This window comes from Rattus norvegicus, chromosome 9, assembly GCF_036323735.1.
Source record: "Rattus norvegicus strain BN/NHsdMcwi chromosome 9, GRCr8, whole genome shotgun sequence".
Classification (NCBI taxonomy): domain Eukaryota; kingdom Metazoa; phylum Chordata; class Mammalia; order Rodentia; family Muridae; genus Rattus; species Rattus norvegicus.
In genome coordinates this window covers 94,128,190-94,155,253 of record NC_086027.1, presented here as the reverse complement: position 1 = coordinate 94,155,253, position 27,064 = coordinate 94,128,190, and the positions used below count along the sequence as shown (strand labels likewise).

The 27,064-nt window shown below is 47.2% G+C and overlaps 1 protein-coding gene and 1 long non-coding RNA gene across 3 annotated transcripts; one reads left to right on the top strand and one right to left on the bottom strand.

The window, feature by feature from the left end:
- The first annotated feature begins 33 nt into the window (after nt 1–33).
- Nucleotides 34–22,239, top strand: LOC120094731 (uncharacterized). Its single transcript, XR_005489268.2, has 3 exons — nt 34–147; nt 20,234–20,290; nt 21,227–22,239. It is a non-coding gene; the product is annotated as an uncharacterized LOC120094731 (long non-coding RNA).
- Nucleotides 7,335–15,446, bottom strand: C9h2orf72 (similar to human chromosome 2 open reading frame 72). Of its 2 annotated transcripts, none has more exons than XM_006245499.4 (3): nt 14,719–15,446; nt 12,602–12,712; nt 7,335–9,793 (listed from the first exon to the last, which is right to left on the bottom strand). In XM_006245499.4, exons 1-3 carry the CDS (start codon nt 15,326–15,328, stop codon nt 9,654–9,656), a joined length of 861 nt encoding a protein of 286 aa, XP_006245561.1. In that variant the 5' UTR covers nt 15,329–15,446; the 3' UTR covers nt 7,335–9,653. The 2 variants fall into 2 exon arrangements, with proteins under 2 accessions (XP_006245561.1, XP_002730099.1); XM_002730053.7 differs by having other exon boundaries at nt 12,602–12,715; nt 14,719–15,440.
- Nucleotides 22,240–27,064: the final 4,825 nt, after the last annotated feature.

The following is a 27,064-nucleotide window of genomic DNA, read 5'->3' as shown; positions in this document are numbered from 1 at the left end:
CGGGGTCATTGTTCTTACTCACTCACGGTCTAGTCTCATCCCTGGCCAGCAGGACCGTTGACCCACTAGTTCCTCTCCACCAAACTACTGTTCGGAGAGCAGTGCCCAAAGCCTACTTCTACAGCCTTCTCAAAACAATCCAATATGGTAAGTGAGACACATCAGTGTTTTGCCGTTGCCACCAAATTAAATGTGACTGGTGCCATACTTGACTGTATGTGTGAACTCTTAGTAATTTAGATTTCAAAGCCATACTTGCAGAAAACAAACTCCTTTGAAGGAGTTGAGCTCATGACTCAAATGGAAAGGCACTGACCAAAGAGGTTTGCGTAACAGATTGGCAGATCGAGTGCTGGGGGTTCAGTTCTACAGAGATAATGCCACATAAGGACCCCAGAGAAGTCCGAACGATTGGCACAGAGTAATACAGGAGTGAAGCGAAGAACCAGCCTGCTTCTGTCTTAGGCCTAAAAGCCATCGTATAGTAAAGATAAACTAGGCTTATCTGTTTATGATTAAATCTGTTTCTCAAGAATATGCCCTGCTTGGAACCTTAATAGCAAATGGTTCTGTGCCACATCTTCCTCCTGAATGGCCCTCCACAGGCAATCACGTCTTTGTTACAAAAAGTTGTTTATAACCATCTTGCCACCCTACCTTTGTTTCAAAAGGTTATATGAACACCTATGACTACCTCATTATGCCTGGCTGTTGCTATGACTACCTTGTTATGATTGGCTGTTGCTATGACTACCTTGTTATGCCCACCTTCACAACCATGTCTTTGTCTGAGGAGGTCATCAGGACTAACTTGTTCTGCTTATGTTCTGTTCCGGTGACCCCTCCTATTTTGTCCACCAAATCCCCTACCCCTGTCTCACTCACATCCAATGCTGACCTCTGAAACCCTGCTTTAGGGGTAGGTAGCCCGTGTATATGAATGAAAAATCTTGTTTTAACTAAATTGCTTGCTTCAGTTAATTTGGTAATGATTTGGGTCGGTGGTCTTTCTCCCCCCATCCTCAGGATTAACAAAAGCTCCATGTACATAAAAAGAAAAATCCTAGCTCAAAGGTTGGTGATACAGTTCAGTGGTAGCGTTATGTGTAACATGCGTGAGGTCTCAACTCAAGTCCCTACCTAGTACTTCAGAGAAATCAGAGGTCAGAGGTCAGGTGAGTGCAGCTCAGTGAGGATGTGCTTGCTTAACTGCTCAAGGTCCTCTGTTAGGTCCCCAGCACCACAAAGGATAAGGTGGGAGGGAGAATGAGAATCCTGTTAGGTCGGTGATAGAGACGATAGCATCAAAGGCAGTGATAGGGAGTAGAGGGGCTCCTGACAAATGAAGGCTGAATGGCCCAATTCACAGGAGCAGCAGCTATAGGGCGTATACGGATGCCTTGCAAGAATGCAGGCTGACATTGGGAAGCTGATGCTTTCTCCAGGAAAAGCCAGAGATGAGAGTTTCATGTGCTATCAGAGCGTTTTTGAATTATTTAACTTTAGTTAGTGTCAAGTCCAAAAGAAACAGAAAGCTAACAGGCTCAGTGCCTGTTAGCACACCAAAGTGAATGCTGGCCTCAGGCTGACTCAGTCCCTGTGTGTACCAGGTCCTTCTACCCTGCCCCCTACCCTAAACCCTGGCTCACCGACTTCCTTTCCCCCAGCTTCTCATTCTTCTATAACCCTGTGGTGATGTGCTTTCTTGGTCCCCTCTTTTGCCTCTCTCTCTTGTCCTGTACCCACTCCTCCCACCCCCACCTTCATGGCCTTGTTCTATTATTTTCTCTCTGCTCTGGGCTCTTCTGGTGCCTCTGGCTGTACTCTGCCCTATACCCTTCCCCTCAACCATACCTTTACTTAATATACAGTTAGTTGTTTTTGTAGTGTTTGCAGAGACTCTGTGGCCCCTTGCACAGTAAATGTAGATAATGAGATAATGTTGACGACTATGTGAACATCATAGCCCCAACTCTGGAATTTATTATGTTGACAACTAATGAAAAATCTTTTTGAAGTTTAGGGTGTAAATCAGTGGTAGCGCGCGCGCGCACACACACACACGCACACTTTGAAAACAGAAGGTGACTAGTTTGCAACTTCCGTCCTGTGCGGGAGAAGCACTGTCTCCAGTTTGGACTGTGTGCTTGTCATTGCCACAAAGTTATCTGAGCTTGATACAGCTATCCTGCTGTCCTTTCCCGGATTCAAATGAGCTCTACTTTTGAGGATATAGTGGAATGACAGACAGGATTCCTACAGGGCACGCTCTGTTCTTACGGAACGATCAACATTTAGGAGGATCATAAAATATCTCTAAGCCTACTCCAGGTTCGCTGTAGCCTCCAGCGTATAAGGTCCGGGTGGCAGGTCTGGTTAGCAGGAAGGCTGGCGATTGGTGTTACAGCGCCCTCTGGTGGTTTCAAGGCTCCCTCTGGTGGAGGACTGGAGTTGGAGCGCCGCCCAGATCCCCCAGCCAATAGTCTGTGTTGCAGTGTTAGGCGGGAACCACAGACGTAACAAACCTAACAAGCCTGCTCTGCAGTAGAGCTGCTAAGTGGCTAGCGTCACCTGACCCCCGGGGGTTCCTGATCTCTACTTCCGAATGGTGGTGACCGGTGGCCACCACGGATCTCAAAGCAATTAGCCACCCTGCTAGGGTGGCTTCATTGACGACCAGTGCCATGTGTGTTTAGAAATACAGTTTTTATTAGAAGCAGACCGTGACCCGCAGCCGATGGCATGAATCTCTCCACATGGTTGCTTGATCAAAGGCCAAACGCCTCTCCATGACTGAAATTGGCGTGGGTAGATTGAGGCACCAAAAGGTTTTTGAAAGCAGGGGAGAGGAGTTGGAGTGGCACAGGGTTCTGGCAGTGTACAGCTACATATTTCCTGTTTTTTTACTAGAAGCTACTCCCTGACCCTCTCTCTCTTTCTGGGATGACCAGAAAGTGGGGGTTAAGAACCACCTTGAACCCCGTTAGTCACTAATATTTTCCTGGTGCTATTCACACCATGAACTACAAAAGCAATTACATTGCACTTTTGTTTGATTTTTTTTGTTGTTGTTGTTGACTCAGGACCTTGTGCATGTTAGGGAGGTGCTCTCTTCCACTGAGCCGCAAGTCCTGCTGACCACTCAAAGTGGGCTAATGCCAGGAAAGAACTAAACTGCAAGTTATCCTTGACTTTATTTTTTTAAGTTTTTTAAAAAAGATTTATTTTATGTACGTGACCACACCAGGCCATAACCCTTGACTCTCCTTGACACACCAGAAGAGGGCATCGGATCCCATTACAGATGGCTGTGAGCCACCATGTGGTTGCTGAGAATTGAACTCATGACCTTTGGAAGAGCAGCCAATGCTCTTAACCGCTGAGCCATCTCTCCAGCCCTATACTTAACTTTAATCAGTTGACATTACATTTTTATATTGAAGTAGAAAATTTCGGAATTAATGTAATCAATTGGTATGTCGTTAATTTTGACTCATTAAATTTCCAATTGAACAACTACTCAATTCAATTACCGAAAAGCTTCATACATGCAATTGGAGGATATGAATATTCTTTTTTTTAAAGATTTATTTTATGTATGATAGTACGCTGTCACTGTCTTCAGACACACCAGAAGAGGGCATCGGATCCCATTACAGATGGTTGTGAGCCACCATGTAGTTGCTGGGATTTGAACTCAGGACCTCTGGAAGAACAGTCAGTGCTCTTAACCTCTGAGCCATCTCTCCAGCCTGGATAAGAATATTCTTATGACTATATTTAATGGACTCTAAGACAGATCAAGTGTTTTTTTTGTTTTGTTTTGTTTTTTCGGAGCTGGGGACCGAACCCAGGGCCTTGCGCTTCCCAGATCAAGTGTTTTTAATGCCACAGTGTGCATGTGAATCAGAGGCTAACTCGAAGGAGCTGCTTATCTCTTTCTGAAAATAAATACATTTGTTAAATATTTTATTTCATATGTAGAGTGCCTTGCCTGTATTGCACGTATGTATGTAGGTCAGAAGAGGCCATCAGATTCTCTGGACCTGGGGTTATGGGTAGCTGTGAACCATCATGTGGGTTCTGGGAACTGAACTGGGGTCTTGTGTGAGAGCAGTCAGTGCTCTTAACTGCTCAGCCATCTCTCCAGCCCCAGGTTCTCTACCTACCACGTAGGTCCTTCAGATCCACCTCAGACACGAAGGCTTGGCAGGGTCACCTGCTGAGCCATCGCTATGACCCTGAACTTCCTGTAAGCTTCTCACAGGAATCAGTGATTTGACAAAAACAGGATGGAAAAACGCAGTGGAGACAATGTGGCGACTCACACTTGTAATGCCAGTCCTTGGAAGGCCAAGGCAGGCACATCATGAATTCAAGGTCAGCCTGAGCTACACAGCCAAGTTCACAGTTATCTTGGGCTAAATAGTGAGACCTCGATTTTAAAAATGTAAAATGCTTTATTAGTAATTTCCAACTGAAACACAATTTTGGTCTTAGTAAAGTAGATATAGGATGCTGCCGGTGTCGTTACGCTGGTCGTATGCTTGCCTTGTATGTGCAAAGTCCTAGGTTTGATCCCCAGCATTGCCTAAAGTCAGGGGTGGGGGTAGGGAGATGGTACTGTGTGTGAGAGAGCTTGCTGTCCAAGCATCAGACCTAAGGAGATAGGAGAATCAATCCATCTGTCTGGCCACCAGCCCTGGTGAAAGCTGGTGAGTTCCAGGCTCAGTGAGAGACCTCATCGTAAGGGAATGAGATGAAAAACAGTAAAACAAGACACTAGGGAGCTAGAAGGAGGACGATCAGAAGTTCACTCAAAGTCATCCTCAACTACAAATGGAAGAACAGCCTGGGATACAGGAGGAGATATAGATAGATAGATGGATAGATGGATAGATAGATAGATAGATAGATAGATAGATAGATAGATAGATAGAGATAGAGATAGAGATGAAATAATAAAATAAAAATTTTAGGAAGGAAGGTGAAGGAAGGAAGGAAGGATGGAAAGACAGTTCAGTAGTTAAGAGCACGTATTCTCTTGCAGAGGACCTGGGTTCAATTCCCAGAACCCAGATGGATGCTTGCAACCAGCAGTAACTCTGCTCCCTAGGGATGGGATCTGATGCCTCTTCTGACCTCCATGGGCTCCTGCTTGCATGTGGTGTATTTACATATACCTGGGTGCACACACACACACGGGCGTGCACACACCCCCCACACACAATTAAATGAATGTTCTTTTAAAGTATATTAAGCTGGGCGTGGTGGCTCATACCCTTAATCGCAATGGGGGTGGGGGGAGGCAGAGACAGGTGGATGGATCTCGGTGAATTTGAGGCCAGCCTGGTTTACACAGTGAGTTCCAGGCCAGAAAGCACTACGTGGTGAGACTCTGTCTCAACAAACGAAGCCAAAACTGCATATGATTAAAGTGAATCTTACCTGTTTCTTTGCCCCCTTTTCCCAAGGTGGCCACTAGAAGATGGAGAGTTTCACGTATGTCTTGTCATAGATTTCTTCTAGCCATACAGCCCCTTCAGGGTCTTGCCTACTCTCTGGAGCTGCCCATTTGGTCTGACTCTAGGTAGGTCGATGGGGAGATACCTTCTCTGTAAGGAGCAAGGAGCTGAGAGTGGCCATCCCCACATCTAGGAGTTCTGAGCCGGCAGTCCACAGGGACCGTAGGTCAGACTGAAGTTAGTCTCTAAGAATATTGATGAAGACCTCAATTGTCAAGGAAGAGAAAGAGCTCAGGGCTAAGAGGCAGACCCAGCTTCTGCAACTAGACTTCGAAATGAGGGCTCGGTCTCAAGAGCTAAGCAAGGGACTCCAAGCACAGGTGAACATTTGGGCAAGAGTCCTGGCTAGAGAGCCCAGAAGGAAGGCAGATGGTGTTCTCACTTTTACCAAACATCCTGTTCTCCCGTCTCACTCTCATGCCTGTGCACTTCCTGTGATTCTGTGAGCCACGGCACTGCCCCACCGGCAGCCATGCTCTTCTCCCGGATGTGTAAGGCTAGCAGAAGACTTGGGCTCGAGGTTGAAGGCAGATAAGGATGTGTGTCAGATTCCTGGTGGTCCAGTACCGCCACCCTCTCTTAACCCCAACACCAAGGTTACGCAAGTGGTAGGCTGCTCTGGCCAAATTCCACCTCTGTCCTAAAGCTTGATCCACGAGCTCACAAAAACAGGTCAGAGTGCTTGTGCAGCCTTCAGTAAAGTCAGCCTCCTCCACTCACAGTGTTTACCATGCAAACAGGACAAAGTGACAAAGTCCAGGCTATCTGCTCCTGTGAAGCAAGCCCTCTCTCTACCTTATCACTGCTCCCACCGCCACCACCCCTGAGAAAGGATTTCTCTCAGTAGGCCAGGCTGGCCCAGAACTCAGAGCTCCACCTGCCTCTGTCCCCTGAGTGCTGGGATTAATGGTGTGAGCCACCAGTACCCTGCTGTAACTGGCATGTTAAAGCACAGACTGCCTTCACGTCTCCAGAGGTCAGAGGTCAGTATCCTCTTGCTGAAGGTTGCTCCTTGCTTCTAGCAGAAGAAGAGGGGCTTCTTGACATTGCAGGCCCAGGGCCTCCACTTTTTTTTTTTTTTTTTTTTTTTTTTTTTTTTTTTTTTTTGGTTAATAGGCTCTTCCCAAAGCCAGGAACTCCTCGGAGGCAAACACTTGAACAGGGGAGAAACTAAACACAAATTTTACAAAGGTTTGTCTGAAAGTCAACAAAGGCCTGGCTTCCTTCTGGTTAAATGCACACATGCACTTACAAGTCCACGCCTTCTATTGTGTATCAAATCATGTGGTATCTTTAAATTAAAAAAAAAAAATCTCAGGGGCTGGGGATTTAGCTCAGTGGTAGAGCGCTTACCTAGGAAGTGCAAGGCCCTGGGTTCGGTCTCCAGCTCCGAAAAAAAAGAACCAAAAAAAAAAAAATCTCCTTTTAAATATTTACTTCCGGGATGGTAAAATGGTTCAGTGGGTAAATGTTTGCTACCAAACCAGATGACCTAAGTTTGTTTCACTTGGTCCACATGGTGGAAGGAAAAATGGAGTCCCACAAGTTGTCCTGACCTTTATGCATGTGCTATGGCATTTACACACCGCCTCTAAGTAAAATGTAAAAACAAATAAATAAACAAATCAACTTAACCTGCTTCTGCTTCCCACTTACGCGTTGTCCAGTCCCAGCTCCGGGGTCATAGAGAAATCATCTGGATCCGGGCGACTTTTAGGGACATTTCATTTGCTCAGAATCCCTCCTCCCTGGAGTCCTGTGACGATGGTGTTAGAGATGAAAAGAAAGACCCATTCTGCTTCTATTAGATATGGTGAGGCACTGTCTGGTTTATTAGATGTAAAGAACCAGCATTCGAGTCAAAAGCAGGGGCACCATCATCACATTACAGGTTAGAACCCCAGGACCCAGAGTGGGGCTGCCTGGGCTGTTCCTCACACTGGGCTCCCAGGGACCCCTGGTGTCCTCCAGGTCTCCAGCCTTTCCTCAGACCACTCCAACCTTCACGTCTTTCTAAAGTCCCCTGGCAGGGCCCACATGACCATCCTGGGTGAAACTCAGGTCTTTCTATCTGCTGAGAAACAGTACTAAGACCGGCAGCCACAGGAAGCCGTTTGCTGCACCTGTTTTACCAGATGGGAAGCAGAAACCAGACTCAGTACAAAGACCTTTTCCACCAGCGACAAGGCCTGCAGTAGGCAATTAAAACCCCAACAACCGATGTGATCGGTGCCTAAGTCACACTTTAGACCAGACTACAAACCCAAATGGCCCTGTAATGTACAGTGGGGATGGGACTCCAAGAGAGGGCTGGGGAGGAATCACCACAGACCAGAATGGGAAATGAATCCTCCCTAACCAAGGAAACGACGTTGATTTAAATATGAAGGTTCCTAAGTTTCAACATGGGTAACAAATACAGAAGTAACAAGGATTAAAACTTTTGTGATTATAGAGGACTGCATAGGTCAATAGCGTAACAAAAAAACATAGCAGCTTCAAATATACTACTTTTCCCATTTAAAAACCAAATCAAACTGAAAATTCAAAGTTCTTTTTGTTTCTTTCTTCTTTTCTGAGACAGAGTCTCATGTAGCCCAGGCTGGCCTCCAATTCACATTGTCATTGAGGGTGGATTTGAACTTCTGATCCTCCTATCTCTACTTCCAAAGTACTGGGGTTATAGGTCTGTGCACTACATTCGGTTTATACAGTGATGGGGATCAAACTAGTATGCTAGGCTAGCCCTCTACTAGCTGAACTACATTCTTGAATAAAAAGATGCTAGTTGGGACCATTTCCTACGGTATCACCTTGCGTTATTAAAATGGCGTCTGCTCCCACCTCATTCAGGGAAGACACTGTCTCTACTTCACAGTTTTTATTCTTGAGACTGAGAAGGGGGCAGGGTTAGGCTCTAGATCACCAAGAAGAAATTGAGGCACAGAGCAGGGAGGGTCCTCTCCCTTTGTATCACCACAGAAAGAGTTGAAACCATGACTCAAAGGTATGTAGCTCCTCACAGGAAGCTGTGCACAGTACGGCACAACTGGGGATCTGCAGTGTCTTACAGATGGGTGCATGGATTTATCCACTTCCCCCTGACAGCACTTTCCACACATCAGGGAAAGCCAGTAAGGGCCTTTGTCCTTCCAAAGACTGATTTCTCTAGGGGCAGTCAGGGACAAGAGAGGTAGTCCCCAGCTGCCTCTGCATGAGTAGATACCCTGGCAGGCTCTGTGGAAGATATTTACCCACCCTACGTGACTCATAGACTGTAAGGGAAGATTCCAGAACCTCCGGGATACTTGGGCTAGGACCTGAGATCTAGTACAAGTCGGGGGACTAAGCACCCCAATACCCTGGCTTTCCCTCTCCTTGGTGCTAAAGGCAGCTCCCAGCAAACACTTCCACAAAGGATTTGGCACAGTAATCAGTGTCAACATGAGAAAGACAGAGGCCCCTTTTTCTCATAGCATGCAAGGCGCTTTTGGTCCTGGCCCTGCAACACACAAGCCATCTTGGCTCTGGCCTGACAGGCTCCCTCACAGCAACAGTCAGGTCTTTATTTTGGCTTGTTCTGGGAGCCAAGATCCCAGGAAACCTAAGGGGATCTCTTCCCAGAATGACAGGGAGAAGGGATTGGCCCTTCTATTTCTTAAAACTGTTGCAATGAGCATTCTGAGTAAAGTAAGTAGCTGGTCCATCCTACGCACTGTGAGATGCCCACTAATTGCTTTTACACAAGTTTCCAGTGTTGCCGGGAGGTGCAACGTGGCTCCTGGTGGAAGGCCACTGGGTTGGCAGTCCTTCGGTCATTTGGGAAACAAGCCCAGAGACTGAGTGACATGTCTGCAAAGCCGTTACAGAGGCTTCTTGGCTCAGAGAAGTAAAGGCACAGAGAGACAAGATCAACCCACCATGACCATAGAGTAAAAAGACACTCAGTGTGGAGCAGGTCCCATAGGCCTCGTCGCCGAGCTGGCAACAGTGAGAGTGGCAGCCCACAAGCAAGTGGGGTCTTCATAGTCAGTCACTATCTGCTGAGGTCAACACTGTGATGTGGAGACTCACTGAGAAGGGCCAGAGCCCAATGTGCAGGTTAGGGCCAGTCCAGGGGTCCAGCTTTCATCTTGTGTTCCCCAAGGGATCAGGTGGCATGTGGACAACTCCATCCTGGGCTCTAGACCCATTCCCACGGTCTTCACAGTCCCCGTTGGGAAATACAGGTGTCAGTGCCAGCTCCTCTTCTGAGACCTGGAGGTGCTCTGTAACATTCGAGGATGGAAAGATCACATATATGAGTCAATGTCGAAGCATTTAAAGTGCATAGACCCAAGGTCTATGTCTAAAGTCAAAAAGGGATGGTTGGATGGCTTAGCAGGTAAAGGTTCTTGCTGCCAAGCCTGACACCCTGGACCCACATGGTGGAACCAACTCCCTCAAGTTGTCCTCTGATTTTCATGTGCACACACCATAGAGACTCAAAAAACCAAGCAAAATACAGATATAAAATCAGCAAGCCCACTTTTACATGTTTTTGCAAGGACATACTTAGGAGTGAGCTCATTACCAGTCTAAGGATGAAGCCAGCTCAAGACGGGCCAGTGGAGAGAAGGAAAAGTCCCAGGCCCTTGAGGGGTCTGTGAGCTCCCGGTTAATACTGACGACCTCTAAAGTCAACTCCGTTATTTTTATGGGAAATAATGAGTTTCCTTACAGCTTATAGTGAGTAGCCAAGTCTTGGCTTCCTTACTTCAGCCGAAAGGTTTGCCACTGATCCTCAGGAGGCATTCAGAGAAGGCACAAGGTGAACCATCTGTGGTGTTTATATATGTGGGGGCTCTGCATTAAGAATGGGTTTAGGGCTGGGTGGTGATGGTGCATGACTTTAATCCCAGCACTTGGGAGACAGAGGCAGGCAGACTCCTGAGTGTGTGTGCGTGTGTGTGTGTGTGTGTGTGTGTGTGTGTGTGTGTGTGTGAGGGGGGGGAGGGAGGAGAGAGGAGAGAGGAGAAAGGGGGGTTAGTTTCAGGACAGCTGAGGCCACACAAAGAAACTGTCTTGAAAAACAAAATAAAACAAACAAAACAAAACAAAAAAGAATGGGCTTGCAGATGTAGTTAAGTTGGTAGAGTGCTTGGCTAGCATGCCTAAGTCCTAGGTTCCGTTCCCAGCACCACATAAACTAGGTATGATGGTGCCTGGCCTGTGATTCCAATAAGAAGAGCAAGGCCAACCTAGAATATATGAAACCCTTTCTCAAAAACAAAACAACATGCATAAAATTGTCAAGGAATAGGTAAAAGAAAATTCTAAAAACCCAATAAAGGGGTTGGAGATTTAGCTCAGTGGTAGAGAGCTTGCCTAGCAAGTGCAAGGCCCTGGGTTCAGTCCTCAGCTCCGGAAAAAAAAAAAGAAAAAAAAAAAAAACCAATAAAATGTTGGTGTGCTTATAGCTCAAAATGAGGTTGTAGATCCATCTCCCAGAATCACGAAAAAAAAAAAAGGAGTTTTGTTTTGTTGGAAAAAAAAACACTATATAAAATTCTATAGAAACACACACACACACACACACACACACACACACACGTAAAATTAGGGGGAACCCAGTATACAGTATGTATCTTGCATTAACGTGTGTACCCTGGTTGTGATATTGCAGTATAGTTTTGATTTCTTTGAAATATAATCATTGGGGGAAGTTGGGCTAAGTATACACTGATCTCTCTACGCTGCTTTAAATTACATATTCATAGACTGGTGAGATGGCTCAGAGGTTAAGAGCTGCTCTTCCAGAGGTCGTGGGTTCAATTCCTAGTACTCAGACAGCAGCTCATAACTGTCTGCAACTCCAGTTCCAGGGAATCCGATATGCTCCCTCGTGTAGGCAAAAGACCAACACACGAAACCCCAAAAATGGGTTAATTAAAAAATAAATATTAACTATATAAAATTTAAATGTATTACAAGTACTCTCATGGTGCTTACATTGTATTCGGGACTGTAAATAATTCAGAGATGACTAAAATGTATGGGAGGATTGCATAGGTTATATACACTGTGGGGTCCTTTTCCTTGTGTGGTATGTGCACAGGTGTATGTCTTTGCATGTATTTGGGTTCACTTGTGTGGCTGCCATCGCGCGCGCGCGCGTGTGTGTGTGTGTGTGTGTGTGTGTGTGTGTGTGTGTGTGTGTGTGAAAGGATAACTTGTGGGTGTTAGTCTTCTCCTTTCACAGTAGGGATCTGGGAACCGAACTCAGGTGTTCAGTCATCCTACCAGCCCAGTGTGTGTTCTTTTAAGCCATTGTTTGTATGAATTCGTTAGGCAGCGAAAGAAGGCGCCTAGATCAGTGCATGGTCAGTTTTAAATAAGGGACACAATAAAAGCTTATTTTACACCTCTGCTCCTTATTTGTCCCCTGTCCTTGTCCCACCTCCATTTACCAGCAAGATGGCTCCACCTTGGATACCCACTCTTCCTAGGCTCACTGCCTTTGTGGGTCCAAGTAACCCAATGATCCTCTAGGGGCTGCTGCGATCCCCTCTAGCTGAATCTGCCTCTGATCACTGCGTCTCCATAGGCTGCCATTTTCCTGTTTGTATCTTGGACCCTGAACCTTTGAAGGACCCAGCTCCCCACTCCAAAGCCTTCCATTTCCATCTGCACCTCAGCCATGAACACTCTTGAGGCTTCTTCCTTTTCTGAGAATAATATCTGCCAGAAACTTTCACTCGGGATAATTTCTGAGCCCCTGTGTCTGCCTATGGAAAGCCCTGTGTCCCAGCTCGAATGCCTTTATCTCCTTAACATTCCGTGGCTCCTCAGAGGATACTGGTCTGTCTCCACCACCAACTGGAATAGGTGGAATTTCTGTATTACAGTTCTCTTCATGTTTTCACCACGTTGGAGAACTTCTAGAGCAGGCACTCTGCCTGATCCAGCTTGAGCCCTGTTTGAAGGGACAGGCACCTCATGTTAGTCTCGGCTTGCAGACAGTGCTCCAATGATGCTCATCTGATATCCTTAAGGTCCCTGAATTCACTCAGGATCCAGGCAGCCCAGGTGCTTACCTTGAACTGGGCTTTGAGAGGAGGTGACACCTTGGCTCTTCCTCTGCCTCCGAGGACCCCAGGAAAAGCAAGTCAGTAGGCCAGGCAGTCCCGGTCTTTCCCAGGCACCTTCTGCTAGAAAAAGAGAGAGACCAAGTCCCCAAGTCAGAGGTCAGCTAGTGCCTGTTTCACAAGCCAAGAGACCTCCCTCAGCAACCCATGAGTCTTGACTCTCTACTACCCTGGTTCCATCTGTTTGGTTATCTCACGTCAGCCTCAGAAATGTCTCTGTTATGTGCACATGCTGGGGAAACCACAGCAACAGAATGACATGAAATTAACCACAATTTCATACCACTAAAGAAAATACTCACAAGCGCAGTAATATCATTCCTTTTTAGTTCACACACCCTCCTTGCTTCCCTACCTCACCTCTTCATTTCTCTATTCATCTCATTGACCCTGAGGGAGGGCCATCCTCCTGCCTCAACCTCCTGAATACTGGGATTACAGATGTGCATCATCTTGACTTGCCTCAAACTATTTCTGAACACCAATAAATCAAATGATTGATTGATTGATTGATTTATGGAGACAGGGTCTTACTGTGTAGCCCTGACTGGCCTGGAACTCTCTGTGTACAGAGTACTGGGATTAAAGGCATGGGTTACTTTTGTTTCCTTGCAGCCAAAGCTGCAACAAGAAGTTACAGTTAAAACTCATTAGTTTTATGAGCTGTTTAGTACAAGTTTTTGTTTTTCTCAGAGTGACTTGTAAAAGTAGGCAAGTGTTTAATATAATGGGGGGACGATGCATCTACAAAGGTGCCGTTTTCCAGAGTGGTAGGGGTTATTTCAAACCAAGAATTTGGTCATCCATATTGGTTGCCAGGCTGTGAGGGCTAAGAGAAGGACAGCTTAAAGATTTTCTAGGCACTAGCTCATTAGTCTGGGGAGAATTTGTGCGAATTACTTCCTTTCTCTGGGGCCAGGTAAGGAAGCTGATGATCTGATATTATCAGAACAGGGATGTAGATGGGGTACTTATTAGCCTAATCTTTCAGGTCCTGGAGGTTGTTCAGCCTCCACAAAAGGGAGGTTGGCCGGAGGCTAGGGAGCCGCCAGCAAGAAATACTTTTGCCAAGCTGACAGGTGCAAGTGTGACATTTATAATATCAGATAATGTCTCCCTAGTGGGAAAGGTCTGACATCTCCCAGAGGCTAGCTAATGCCCAATAGCTGATGCCCCGAACACCTCACACAGCCACTGTTTAGCTCAAAAGCTTACTATGGTCAAAGGTCAAAGGGAAATGAGTTGAGCAGTGGAAAGATCTCTCAGCGTCTGACAAAACTCCACTGAAGGCTCTCTTTCCTGCAAAACATGCTGCCTTGGGACGTTTGACCCTTCGGTGATGGAGCAGTCTCGAGCTAAGAAAAGAAGCTTTCACATCCACCTCTCTACGCTATAGGATAGAGTGTGGTAGGAAAATGTGACTCCACACCTGGCGGTAGGAGCTACCAGTGGCTACCAGAAAAGACTGAGGTCGTCATGGTCTCGGTCCCTCACACCCTTCCGGACACCCACAAGTCTTTGGCACCTATTCCGTGTCTCTGCCAGGAACTGCATCTGCCTTCCTCCCTTCCAAAGCGAACCTCTAGTATAGCTCTCCCTCTCGTGAAGCTCCTGTGACAACCCTGCCTGCACTTGTCCTAAAGCTAGTCACCCCGCCCCCCAGTCTCAGTTCTCCACCATCCCCCACACACACTACCTAAACTTTTGAATCTTCTCCTGTCCCCAGTCTCCAACTCCTACATTTTGTCGTTGTTTAGAGCAGTTCAACCCTACTTCTTACCCACTTTCTCGCCAGTTGTTCCCTCAGACTTTTACTCCTCCACACCCACACCCCTATCTCGATCTCGTGTGCAGTCTGGACTGGCCAGACAGACTCAATTCCTTGCCCAGAGCATGTCCACCTTAGGATGAAAGGCCTTGCGCTGGGGACCTCGCAGGACCGCGCCTCAGTTTACCTCGGTGCACAATAGAGTTGGGTGGCCTAAAGGAGTTCAATCAGTCGAAAGAGACTGGAGGTTTCCCCAGACGCCTTCACCAGTGCCCAGCCTGATCCCATGCAGCCTTACCTGGTCGACCCGGTCCCGCAGCTTGCAGGGCCCTGCAGGCCGCCTCCTGGACCGCCAGGCTGGAGGCCGGGCAGCCCGGACGGAAGGCTGCAGCCTGCACGGGGCCCCCGACTTGGCGGCCGAACACCCTGCGCAGCAGCGTCTCCAGCAGCTGCAGTCCGGGCGCCCCCGAGTCCTCCGCACTCGCGTCAGCCACCAGGACCCCGACCAGCGCGGCGCCTTCCTGCCTCCGGCCGCGCACGTCCCGCAGCATCTCCCGCAGGTGGCGCCGAGGCTCCCGGGAGGTCAGCGATCCGGCGCGGCAGAGCACGAAGACGAGCGGCGAGCGGATAACGCGCTCCGCCTTCGTTCCCGGAGCCCTATGCGGCTCCGTGGCCGCCGCCGTACCCGCGCTCTCGGCCTCTGTGCAGCCCGGCTTGCCCGGCGCGGGCTCCGGAGGGAACACCGCACGGGCGAAGTCCCGCAGCAGCGCGCGGCTCTGCTCGCGCTCCCACAGCTCGCCCACCAGCAGCACCTGCCCGCGGCCGCCCGCCGCCTCCACGAGCGCCTGGAAGGGCGGCTCCGTGGAGCTCGCGGGCCGCGGGGCCAAAGCCTCCAGCTCGCTCTCCATGCTGGCCGCCGCCTCTTGCGCCAAGCTGGGAGCTCCGCCGCCGCCTCTGCCGACACGCCCCCGAGGGCCGAGCCTCCCGGACCCCCTGCCCGCCAACAGCGCCCTGCGCGCTCCTGTCCCGTCACACTGACTATATCATTCACTCATTCATTCATTTAGACACCCAGTAACACACCCAGTAGATAACTTACCGACCGTCTACAACATCTAGAAAGTACAGGCTTTTGGGGGAGCTGAGGGTTAGTGGACATTAACCTGACAAACGCACCCTTTCAGGATAAGATGATTTTGAACACCGGAGTAGATTTATTTATCTATCCATCTATTTATTTATTTATTTATTTATTTATTTATTTATTTATTTAAAAGTTTTATTTATTTTATGTATATGAATTTTTGCTTGCATGTATCTGTACTAAAACCAGCAGCGTCTGATCCCCTGGAATTGGAGTTGTGTATGGTTATGATCAACTACATGGGTGCCAGGAACCCAGTGAAGGTGCAAATGCAGTAAGCGCTCTTGATCCACCGGTGAACCATCTCCCTCCAGTCTCAACTTTTTTTTTTTTTTTCCCTTTCTCCTGAAACAGGATCTCACCATCCTATCCTAGAATCTGGAAATTCTTTAGTCTCAGTTTAGGATTACAGTCTGCACCACCATTCCTAGCTTCTGGAGCTACTTTGGAGAAGTCCTACAGGGCTTGAGGTCAGGGCCTGCTTTTCCAGTGGTGTAAGCCTTTGAGTCGAGATGAAGCAGAAGAGTGGATGTGAACGGAAGAGAGAAGGGAGGCATGACGTCCCAGCTTCATCTCTGTCCTGTGATAAAAATACCTTAACACCAAACAACTTAGTGAAGAGAAGAAAGGGTTTATTTGAGCTCACAGTTCCTGGTTGCAGTCCATCACTGAAGGAAAGTCACAGAGGCAGAAGATCCAGACAGCTGGCCACCACACACCCATGCCCATGAGTGACTGGATATGAATACCTTTGTACAATCACACCAACAAAGGGTGTTGCCCGCTTTCAGGTTGGGTCTTCCCACATCTATCAAGGCAATCAAAATAATCCTGGCCATCCCTAGACTTGTTCACGGGGTAATCTGACCTAGACAGTCTCTCTTTGAGATTCGATTCCCAGGTGATTCTAGGTTGTGTTCCGTTGACAATTAGAATTAGCCATCATGGGCTGGAGAGATGGCTCAGAGGTTAAGAGCACTATTTGCTCTTCCAGAGGTCCTGAGTTCAATCCCCAGCAACCACGTGGTGGCTCACAACCATCTGTAATGGAATCTGATGCCCTCTTTTGGTGTGTCTGAATTTACAGTGTACTCATATACATAAAATAAATAAATATATCTTTAAAAAAAAGAATTAACCATCATACAGGGGACCTTCTCTACCAGTTCTCCTCCTCAACCTCTAATACTTCCTCCAAAGAAGGTCATCCTTTCCACAAATACTTGTTGAATTTGGGTACTGCCTGATGTAATATGGGGTTGTTGTTCCCCCATGGACCAGAATTAGAGTAGAGGTCTATAGCAACCTGTCCCTTGTGACCCCTTTAGGGGGTCAAATGACCCTTTCATAGGGGTCACTCAAGACCTTCAGAAAACAGTTATATTACGATCCGTAGGAATAGCAGACTTATAGCTATGAAGTAGCAATGAAACTAACTTTTTGGTTGGGAGTCATCACAACATGAGGCCCTGTATTAAGGAAGGTTGAGAGCCACTGATCTAGATGCTAGATGGGATGCTGCCATGCTCTGGTATTGGGCTATATGTATAGGTGTGTATGTGTATATGCATGTACAACTACTTGTCTGTCTGTCTAAAACTTAGGTCAGAACATATGTCTTACCATTCTCCTAGACTGGTTTTGTCCAAAAGAACATTCTGCAAACACTTCCTGCCCTGTGCAAATGCAGTTGCCATGAGGCACATGTGGTTGTTTCTGTGCACTGGAACTGATGCAAATGGTTTTTACATGCTATTTAGCATGAAGTTAAATTCAAATAGCCTCCAGGATATGTATCTCATCTCTTTATTTCCCCATCCATCCACTACATAGTAATTGGCACAGAGGGTGTTGCTGTCAAGACATTTTAATGCCCAGCCATGGCTTCACCACATAACCCCGACCCCCCTTTGAATACCTTGTTCCCACCTCTTTAAGATGTTCAAGAAGCTGCCCTTCCCTTGTCTAGTACTTGTCTTACCAGTACTTAGAGGAAGGCACCTTATGCTTTGTCTGGTTCTCAGCAATGGGGCTTTGGTCTTTGCAGACAGATTCTTGATTTCCCCTCGAAGGATGCTGGGATGTTGAAAGCAGAGGTTGGGACCTGAATGGTAAAAGCCCTCTGTCTAGAGATGGATGAGGGATGGGGTTCCAAGTCAGTGACGCAGTCACTTTACCTGTGCATACTGGGCATCTCCAGCTTCCATTGTGCCCAGTGCTTGGGATCAGCTGTGGGTGGGCAAGCTCACCTCCACAGAGATGACAACTAGTGAGGACAGGGCAGGGACAGGGACAATAAACAAGCACACAAGAGACAGCTTCAGACAGTGGTCTGTGTTGTGAAAAAAATGAATGTTTCACTGAGATGAGTTTGCAGCCCTGGGCTCTTCTGTGTGCACAGCTCTGACCACACCCCAGAAGCAAGGGGCAGGGAAATGTGGACCATGACACATTAATGTAATAACAATGGAAACCCCCACATGTCCTCTACCCAAGACAATAAAAGGGGTTAGATTAAGCAAATACCTCACACTTGCCCGCCCTACCCCATTACTATCTCTGTCTCCATCGTGATACCTGGAGACAGAACAGAGCTGTGCCATCCAGGAAAAGGGTTAGAAACATATGACAATGACACTTTGTATCCTCTCTTCTCACTGCACCCTGCTCACACGAAGAACAGTGGCCAGGAAGAAGGCTCAGGATTTACTGAAGTGAACTTCTCTAGATAATGGAGGGTAGCACATGAGGTGTGGCCAGGACCACATCATAATGCCACTGTAGCTGAGCCTGCATTCCTTAGGCTCCCAAAAGTGATACAAGGTGATGTGGGCTTTAGTCTCTTCTAGGTGCAAACAGTTGCTAGCCTAGGTAGGGGAAACACTCACTTACTAGAAACAAGACTTAGCTGTCTATAAAGTCTAAAATAGAGTAAGTATAAGGCATAGAAATGGAATTTCCCCTCAGTGCTAGCACCACACTGTAATAATGACATACACACATGAGAGTGTGGTTTGTTTTTTGTTTTTTGTTTTTTTGTTGTTGGCACATGTTGTTGTTTTTGTCTTGTAGGTAAATGGAGATGAACAGTAAGTGGTTAATAGGGAAGATCTCTTTTCCTAGATCTTTGGAGATTCAGTTTTTAGAACAGTGATTATTCTCTCATCACACCACCAAAATGGCAACTGAAGCTCCAGTCATCAGCTCTCCCTCTGAAGAGCTTGACTGTGGTACCAGAGAAAGAACAAAACCCAAACGCTCCAGTAAGAGACTGGGGGTTGGCAGTGTAGCTCAGTGGTGGCATACCAGCACCCACAGAGTCCTGAGGGCCAGGAGGTGAGAGGCTGGGAGTGCCCAGCAGCAGCATTTCTGGTTCTGCTTAGTTTTCATTGTCAACAGATTTCAAATCACCTATGAGATGTACTTCTGGGCGTGTCTGTGAGGGCGCGTCCAGAGAGGTGTCAGAGAATAAAGGCCAATCCTGAATGCGGGTGAACACACACACACACACACACACACACACACACACACACACACACGGAGAGAGAGAGAGAGAGAGAGAGAGAGAGACAGACAGACAGACAGACAGACAGACAGACAGACAGAAACAGATATACAGACACAGAGAAACAGACACAGAAATGGACAGACAGACACAGACAGACACACGCATGTGCGTGCGCACACACACATACACACACAGAGAGAGAAACAGACAGACACACAGAAACAGACAGACAGACACACAGAAACAGACCAACAGACACACACACACACAGAAACAGACCAACAGACACACACAGAAACAGACACACACAGAAACAGACAGACACACACACACACACAGAAACAGACAGACAGACAGACACAGAAACAGACAGACAGACAGACACAGAAACAGACAGACACACACAGAGAAACAGACAGACAGACACATGCGCGCGCGTACACACACACACACACACACACACACACACACACACACACACACACGGCTGAGTCCCAGACTGAATAAAAAGGGAAACGGAGTTGAGCACCAACAATTGTTCCTTTGCCTCCTCCCTGGAAGCAGTGAGAGCAGCTGCTTCAGGCTCCTGCCACGACAGCAGAGCTGCTCTTGCTGTCATATCTTCCAGCCTGTGAGGGACTACACTCTAAACTGTGATCCAGAATAAACATTTTCTTCCTTAAGTTGCTTTCGTCAGGTAGTTTGCCACAGCGACTAGAAAAACAACTAATACGGAACATTGCTACCCAGAAGGGCTGTTGCTGTGACAATTCTGACCTGTGATTTGGAGATCGTTGGGGTTGATTTTTGGAAGGGCTGTGGAAGAATCTAGGACTGTGTGCTAGAGAAGCCAAAATGCTCTGAACAAGTTTAGTGGGCCACTCTTATGGTGAGCAGAAGACCAGAACACCAGAAAGGAAGACAGTAAAGAATGCACGCCAGAGGTCCCAGAGGGGAACAGGAGCTCTGCCAGGAGCTGGAGGAGAGGCCGACTGTTCATGTGTGATTCTGTGAAAGACAATGAGTGTCTTCTGCGCATGCCCTGAGAACTTGTGTGAGACTGAATTCAAAAGTAATGGACTGGTTTGTTTGACGGAGGGCATTTTAAGACATTATAGCATTCAGGCTGTGCCATACTTACTGACCATTGCTCTTCTTCAGGTTTACAGTGAGAAGGAGCAGCAAGTGGGGAGCAAGATATGAAAAACACATCATCTGGTGAGCATAGGAATGTGAATGAGTTTCAAAGCTGCAAACGAGAAGGGTGCAGAGAAAGTAGCTACCATTGTGGGAGAGTTTAGCAGGACTAAGAAACCTTGTCCTCACGCTAAGATAATAGGGAAGGTAGCTTGACTCCACCTATCAGAGTCTAAATATGGGCTGGAGAGATAACTCAGCAGTTAAGAGCACTGGGTTTTTTTTTCAGAGGTCTTGAGTTCAATTCCTAGCATGCCCACACAACTCACAACCTAACTGTAGCCCCATGGGATTCTATGCCCTCTTCTGGCTGTAGACATACATGTAGACAGAATACTGTGATCGGCTACCAGGCTAGGCTGTCAAGGTGCCCAGAGGGCACTATAACTGTGGTAGACTACCTCTCACTGTGGCATCAGGCCTTGGTATAGTCATCCATGTGGTGTAGGTTTTACAGGCCTGGAAAATGCTAAGAGTTAAATAATGAAGGCTTACGTCAAAGTTACAAAAATACTCAAAGTTACAAAAATACATGAGGCCAGGCAATGTGTAGTGCGATCATATTCCCTGAGAGGAGACCCCTGAGGTTATTTCATAACACTGTGAAGGCGAAGCCTTGCTTGCAAGGGGAACCCATTTTGGCAATGCCAGGGCTGTGGGATATCCACCAAGAAAAGCTGCAAGCAGAGAGTGCAACGGTGGAGAGGCTGTGTGTGCCTCAGCCAGCAAAACGGGAGAGATGGGGCTTCCTATGCCTGTAGGAGCCCAGATGCTGTTATAAAGGACCCCACATTAGGACATAGAGTTGACGAACTTGGTGTTTTCCCTAGTGGGCTTTCTTTAAGCTTATCCTGATTTTTCTTTGCTATGCACCCATTTCTCTTTTTTAGGAATGAGGTTGCTCATTTTGTGTCATTGTATACTGAAAATATATAACTTGTAATTTTTCTTTTATAGGTCTCACAGTTAAGAGATTATGTGAATCTTGGAAGAGACTTTGCAACTTACACTTTTGAATAATTTGGAACTGTCAAGGCTTTGAAATGGGAATATGGACTTTAGTTAGAAGATGGTAATGTCTCTACAAAGCCTGGGGGGATGGGATACTCTGACTTTCAAATGATGTGTTTGGGTTGGAAAGGTGGCTCAGTGGGTAGAGGCCTTACTCACACGCTTGATCTCTTGAGTTTGATCTTTAGATCCCACAAGGTTGTTGAAGTTATGCCTGGATCTTCCTCCCAGCCCCATGCTCCCAGAAATAAGACTTAGACTTAAAATATCTTTACAAATACCTTGGCCATAAAACTAGGCTCTTTCTGACTAGATCATAACTTAAAAGAAGCCCATTTATCCTAATCTACATTCTGCCATGTGGTTGGTTACCTGTGCTCAGGTAGCGTCACATCTTCCCTGGTGACTCTCTCTCACCTGGCAGTATCCCAGAATCCTTTCTGCTTACAGGATGTGGCACCTCCTGTTTCCTATAGGCAATCAGTTTTTACTAATGACAGGTGCCCCATTCACACAGGCACAAGATACTTTCCCTGCACAAAATGGCAGGAGACACCTCTGACCTCCTCCATGCATGCTTGCCCCTGCATGGACACATATGCACACATACAAAATACATGAAATAACATTAAAAATAACGTGTTCAGGTAAAAAATTGACAAGGGATGGACTTGCAATGATTAATTGATTGTCAACTGATCGCCTAGGAGACACATCTAGACATGTCTATGAGAGTGTTTCTAGAGAGATTTAAGGCAAAAGACCCATTCTAAATATGAGTGGCACCATCTTATTGACTGTTCCTACACAGAATACGAAAAGGGAAAACAAAAAAATGAGCTGAGCACTGCCAGCTACCTCTCTTTGCTTTGAAAAATATTTTTTGTAAACCCCATTTAAAAAAAAAAACAAAACAAAACCTTGCAACCAAAAAAAAAAAAATCATATGTCTGAATGAACCAGACCCAAAGCCTATACATCTTAATGAAACTCTATACAGTTAGAAAGGCCATTCTGAAGCCATAGAGCTTCAGACAGCATTTTCCACTTTCTGCTTTTGAAGTGTGGTGACAATGTGACCTCAGGTTCCTGCTGTCCCCTTTCTTGCTACCATGCTTTCCCCCATCACAGTGGACTGTGCTCTCAATCCGTGAGCCAAGATAAACTCTTTCACCTTTAGGTGACTTTTGTCAGGGCAGCAAGAAGAGTAATTGGGTGCGCTCGCTACGTTTTCATCATCCGACACACTCTAAGGTCAGCTGGGAAGAGGAACCTCAGCTAAGTAAATGTTTCCATCAAATTGGCCTGTAGACAGGTCTGTGGAGCCAGTTTTCTTGATTAACGATTAAATGGGAGGACCCAGCTCACTGTGGGTGGTGCCACTCCTGGGCAGATGGTCCTGGGCGGTGTAAGAATGAAGGAAGAGAAATCCACAAGGAGCAAGCCAGGAATCAGCAACTTCTCATCTGCTTCCGATAGCCACTTCCGGGTTCCTGCCTTGCGTTCCTACCCTGACTTCCACTCGGTGAAGTTCTGGAACCTGCGCGCGCGATGAAATAAATTCTTTTCTCTGAAAGTTGCTTTTGCTCATGGTGTTTATTACAGTAATAGAAACCTAATCGGGACTTGCGGTAAGCACAAGAGATACAATCTTTTGTCAAAAGCTTGCAGTGTCCAACCAGTGAGTGCCCAGCCCCTTGGCTTTCTCTCCTGGCCTCTGTTCTTTTCTAGAGCTAAAATCCTTAACCCCTGCAAGAAGGAGAAGGGAGTGCCAGACGTCTTGTTGAATCTCTCACCTCATTCCTGGCTAGCACCCTGCCTTGCCTAACAGTACCAGGCGTAGGGGCGGGGCTACATGCGTACATTTTTTTTTTTTTTTTTTTTTTTGCCTCCAAGTGGAGGCCATGTGGGTGTTTCTCCTGTTTTTCTATTAGCTTCTTAGCATCCTTATTAACCCCCCTCTTCCTCTGTAGGACATTGCCACCTTGAAAGTGGGCATAAGCTAAGAGGATAGTAGGGCCAGGGCGAGTCAGGTGAACAGGAAAGGAATTGATCCCACTTCTTTAAGGAGATGACTGATGGATCACTTCCTGGTAAGGATGGGCTTCGTGAATGGTCTACTCCTCCCCTCTCCCTCTCCCTCTCCCTCTCCCTCTCCCTCTCCCTCTCCCTCTCCCTCTCCCTCTCCCTCTCCCTCTCCCTCTCCCTCTCCCTCTCCCTCTCCCTCTCCCTCTCCCTCTCCCTCTCCCTCTCCCTCCCTCTCTCCCTGTCCTTCTTTTCCCTCTCCCTCCTTCTCCCCCTTCTCTCTCCCCTCTCTCTTCCTCTCCATCTCTCCTCTCTCTCCTTGTCTTTCTTCCCTCCCCGCCCCCACTACAGTCTCCAGGTAATAAATTCCAAACTTTCCAGAAGTGGGATAGGATTTGAGGTAGAACAGATAGAGAAGGGAATGTTGAACAAAGGTTGGAGTTCAGGGCCAGTGAGTTTATCTTTACCTGTGTTATTTACACAGCGAAGGTTCTGGTATGAAATTAACAGGAAATTACAAAGACCTTTAAAAAACAAAATAACCAGGCAGAATGCCAAGACTCTTTCTTCTTCATGGTCATCCACACCCCAGGGAGCCACATAAAACTAAGATAGCTCTTCCTTCTGGTGTTCATGGCTGTAATCGGAGAGTGAGATTTCTGAAACCACTTGCCTTTCTTGTCTACTTAAGCCATTTGGATCCCTCATTAAGTGGGGATCAAGGGTGTCCAGAAAGGGCTAGTTCGGAAAACAAAGGGCACAGTTTTGACCCCTTTGTTGGTGCCTCCTTCCTCTATATTGCTTAACTTCTTTTGCCCAGGTTTTTTTTTTTTTTTAACTTTTGGGGGTTGGGTGGGAACTGAGACAGGGTTTCTCTGTGTAACAGCCCTGGCTGTCCTGAACTTGCTTTGAAGACCATGCTGGCCTCTAAATCACAGAGATCCACCTGCCTCTGCCTCCTGAGTGCTGCTGGGGTTAGAGGCGTGTGCCAACCAATGGCTTCCATCATTCTTTCTTTCTTCCTTTTCTTCCTGCCTCTCTTCCTCAGAGCTGTCTCTTGTGCTATGGGCCTGACTAATGTTTTATGAGCCATGAAGTAGTAGGTGGGAACTGGGAGACTGGGAGCTTCTGGAGGAGTAGAAATCAGAGAAGCCACAGGACCTCATTCATAGAAGAATAAGGTCAGTAGGAGGAAAGTACAGACTGAAAGCATCCTGACAGTGGCTAGCCCCGGGCTGTGTTCTGGCCGCCGCATGGCCAGACTGGGCACCGGTATTGTAAGAGTTCGTTTCTTCATCTACTCGGCTCAGGCTGGTTTTAACCTGGCACCAGGAAAACATATTTCCATGCCAGCTGGCACTCATACAGTAAACCTCTTAGATTTACTTGATGAAAGTGTGGAGAGAAGCCTTGGGAGGGGCTAGAGAGATGGCACAGCCAGAAAGAGCAGTCCTCTTCCGAGGTCATGGGGTTTCATTCCTAGGTCTCCCATGGTAGCTCATAACTATCTATAACTCCAGTTCTTGGGGGAATCTCATGCTCCCTTCTGGACTCTTGCAGGTACATGACATGCATATAGCATACAGACATACAGAAAATGCAAAAATATACAAAAAACCCCTGAAGCATTAAAAAAAAACAATAAGACAAAACAAAAAATGTTATAAGACAGAGCTTTGGCTCAAGGAAGCCCCTACTGTGTTCTTGCTGGACCCAGGAAACACTTAATAGTGACAGGAGGAAGGGCAGACGGGTGCCTGCACTGCCTGAGAGAGCTAGAGGGGACAATCCTATGTGCGGAGACACTCAGCATTCAATGGCAGAGTGTGTTAATAGCACTTGCCACCCTAAAGTCCTGCCCGGGAGACTGCCTGGGAATCTATCAGTATCTGACTCCTTAAGGAGGTACAGATGGCTTGTTAATTCGTATCATAGTGATTCCAAAGCCACTTGGTTTGGATTTCTTTTGAAATCCAGTTGCCCTGATCAAGAAGGAGGTTGATCCTAAGTTTCTATGGCTAGGGAAATGGCGCTGGCCCAATGTGATCATGCAACCACGGCCTTTATGAGATTGTATGGATTGGTCCTTCCTTATTCAGATTGCTCTGGTTTGAATGTCTTACACACACTTTACCCCTCCCTCCCAGAGGGTTCACGTGTTGGGAATTAGGTTCCCAATGTAGTGACAAGGTTACCAGGGTTCTTTTGCTATATTCTCATGGAAATCCCAAGAAGGCTAAGAGTAGCTTCCCTAGCTTGGTAGTCCTGAGCCTCTGAGCCACAGAGGCTTTGAATGGGCTTTCAAAGCCAGCAGCTTCTATCTCTAATCCCAGAGAGCCAGACACAGGCCAGGGATGTACACTGTAGGCTTTCAAAGGCAGAAGTGTGTTGTCTTGAGCCTTGAGTGCTAGAAAGCCAGTGTCCACATGTAGTGTCACAGCTCTGAGCTTAGCCTGCTTGGCCCTCAGCTCCTGGGCTCCTCTGGGTGACTCAGCAGTTTCTAGAACGCAGTCACTCCTGTTTGTTTGTAGCTCCACTATAGCCGCAGCTCCTCACAGACCCTTGCCTTCCATAGTCTCCATTCGCTTCAGCCCCTGCATTCAGCTACTCTCTGGAATTTTCCTTCCTTCCAGATGCTGCTGGGTTATCTGAGGCTAGAAGTTCTGGGAGTTGCCCTTTCTCTGTGGAGACAGTTCAGTCTACCCGGAGGAAAGGCCAGATATAAACAGTGAGCTTTATTGGGGCCCGTACTTAATGCACAAGGGAGAAGATCGGAGGGAGGTCTCCTGTGCCACTACCCTAAGGTTGAGGGGAACATTGTTCAAATAAGCAGAACTTCCTCCTGCACTCTGTAGCTGCTCAAGTGTGTGTATGACTGGTGAATGAAGCGCTAGCAAACCAAATGTCTTCCAGGATTAGAGAGAGCATGTAGGCGAGGAACAGATCTCTCAGAGCTAGGAGGAAATGGGGGAAGTGTGCTGGGCAGGCAAGCTGCAGTTCAAGGGCATGGACAAATGAAAGGTGCCTATCTTGGGTCTTAGGAAAAATACTGGAACTAATACCAAGAGCTAATGGAGGCCTGGTGACAGTGGTTCATCCCTTTAATCCTTGAGAGGCAGAGGCAGGCAGATATTGTGAGTTCAAGATCAGCCTGGTCTACAAAGCAAGTTCCAGGAAAGCCAGGACTACAACACAGAGAAACCCTGTTTGAAAAAACCAACAATAACAACCAAATAAATTTACCCTCCTCCCCCTCCTCCTAGTCCCTTTCCCCAACCTCCCTCCTCCCAGCCTCTCCGACCCCCAATCTACTCCTTCTCTGTTTCTCTTCAGAAAAAGGCAGGCATTACATGGATATCAAGCTGCAGTAAGACTAGGCCCCTCCTCTCCTATTAAGCCTAGATGAGGCACCCCGGTATCTCAGTACCCCAGTAGGAGGAAAGGCTCCTAAACAGGCAGGGAACAGAGTGAGAGACGGCCCTTGCTCCCACTGTGAGGAGTCCAAGAAGACCACCCTACACAACTGCAGCCTATGTACTGAGGGACAGTCCCCTGCCTGAGCCACCAACTAAGTAAAAGATTTTTAGATTTTTAAAAATTGGCCATGGACTAATGGTTATAATGCGCCCCCTTGTCCTCACTCAGCCGTTTTGAATGAGAGAATCCTGGATTATTTTCTTGTCTCTGTCACCCCTACTGTTTTTCCTTTGAGTGCTGGGGAGACAATCAGTCTTTGTAGCTCTTTAACCAGGACTAGCC

Coding starts and splice junctions, on each gene's coding strand:
- C9h2orf72 (XM_002730053.7), bottom strand. CDS start 15,328: ATGGAGAGCGAGCTGGAGGCTTTGGCCCCGCGGCCCGCGAGCTCCACG. Junction 12,716..14,718: donor TGCGGGACCGGGTCGACCAG/GTAAGGCTGCAT, acceptor CTCTTTTTCTAG/CAGAAGGTGCCTGGGAAAGA. Junction 9,794..12,601: donor CTCTCAAAGCCCAGTTCAAG/GTAAGCACCTGG, acceptor CGAATGTTACAG/AGCACCTCCAGGTCTCAGAA.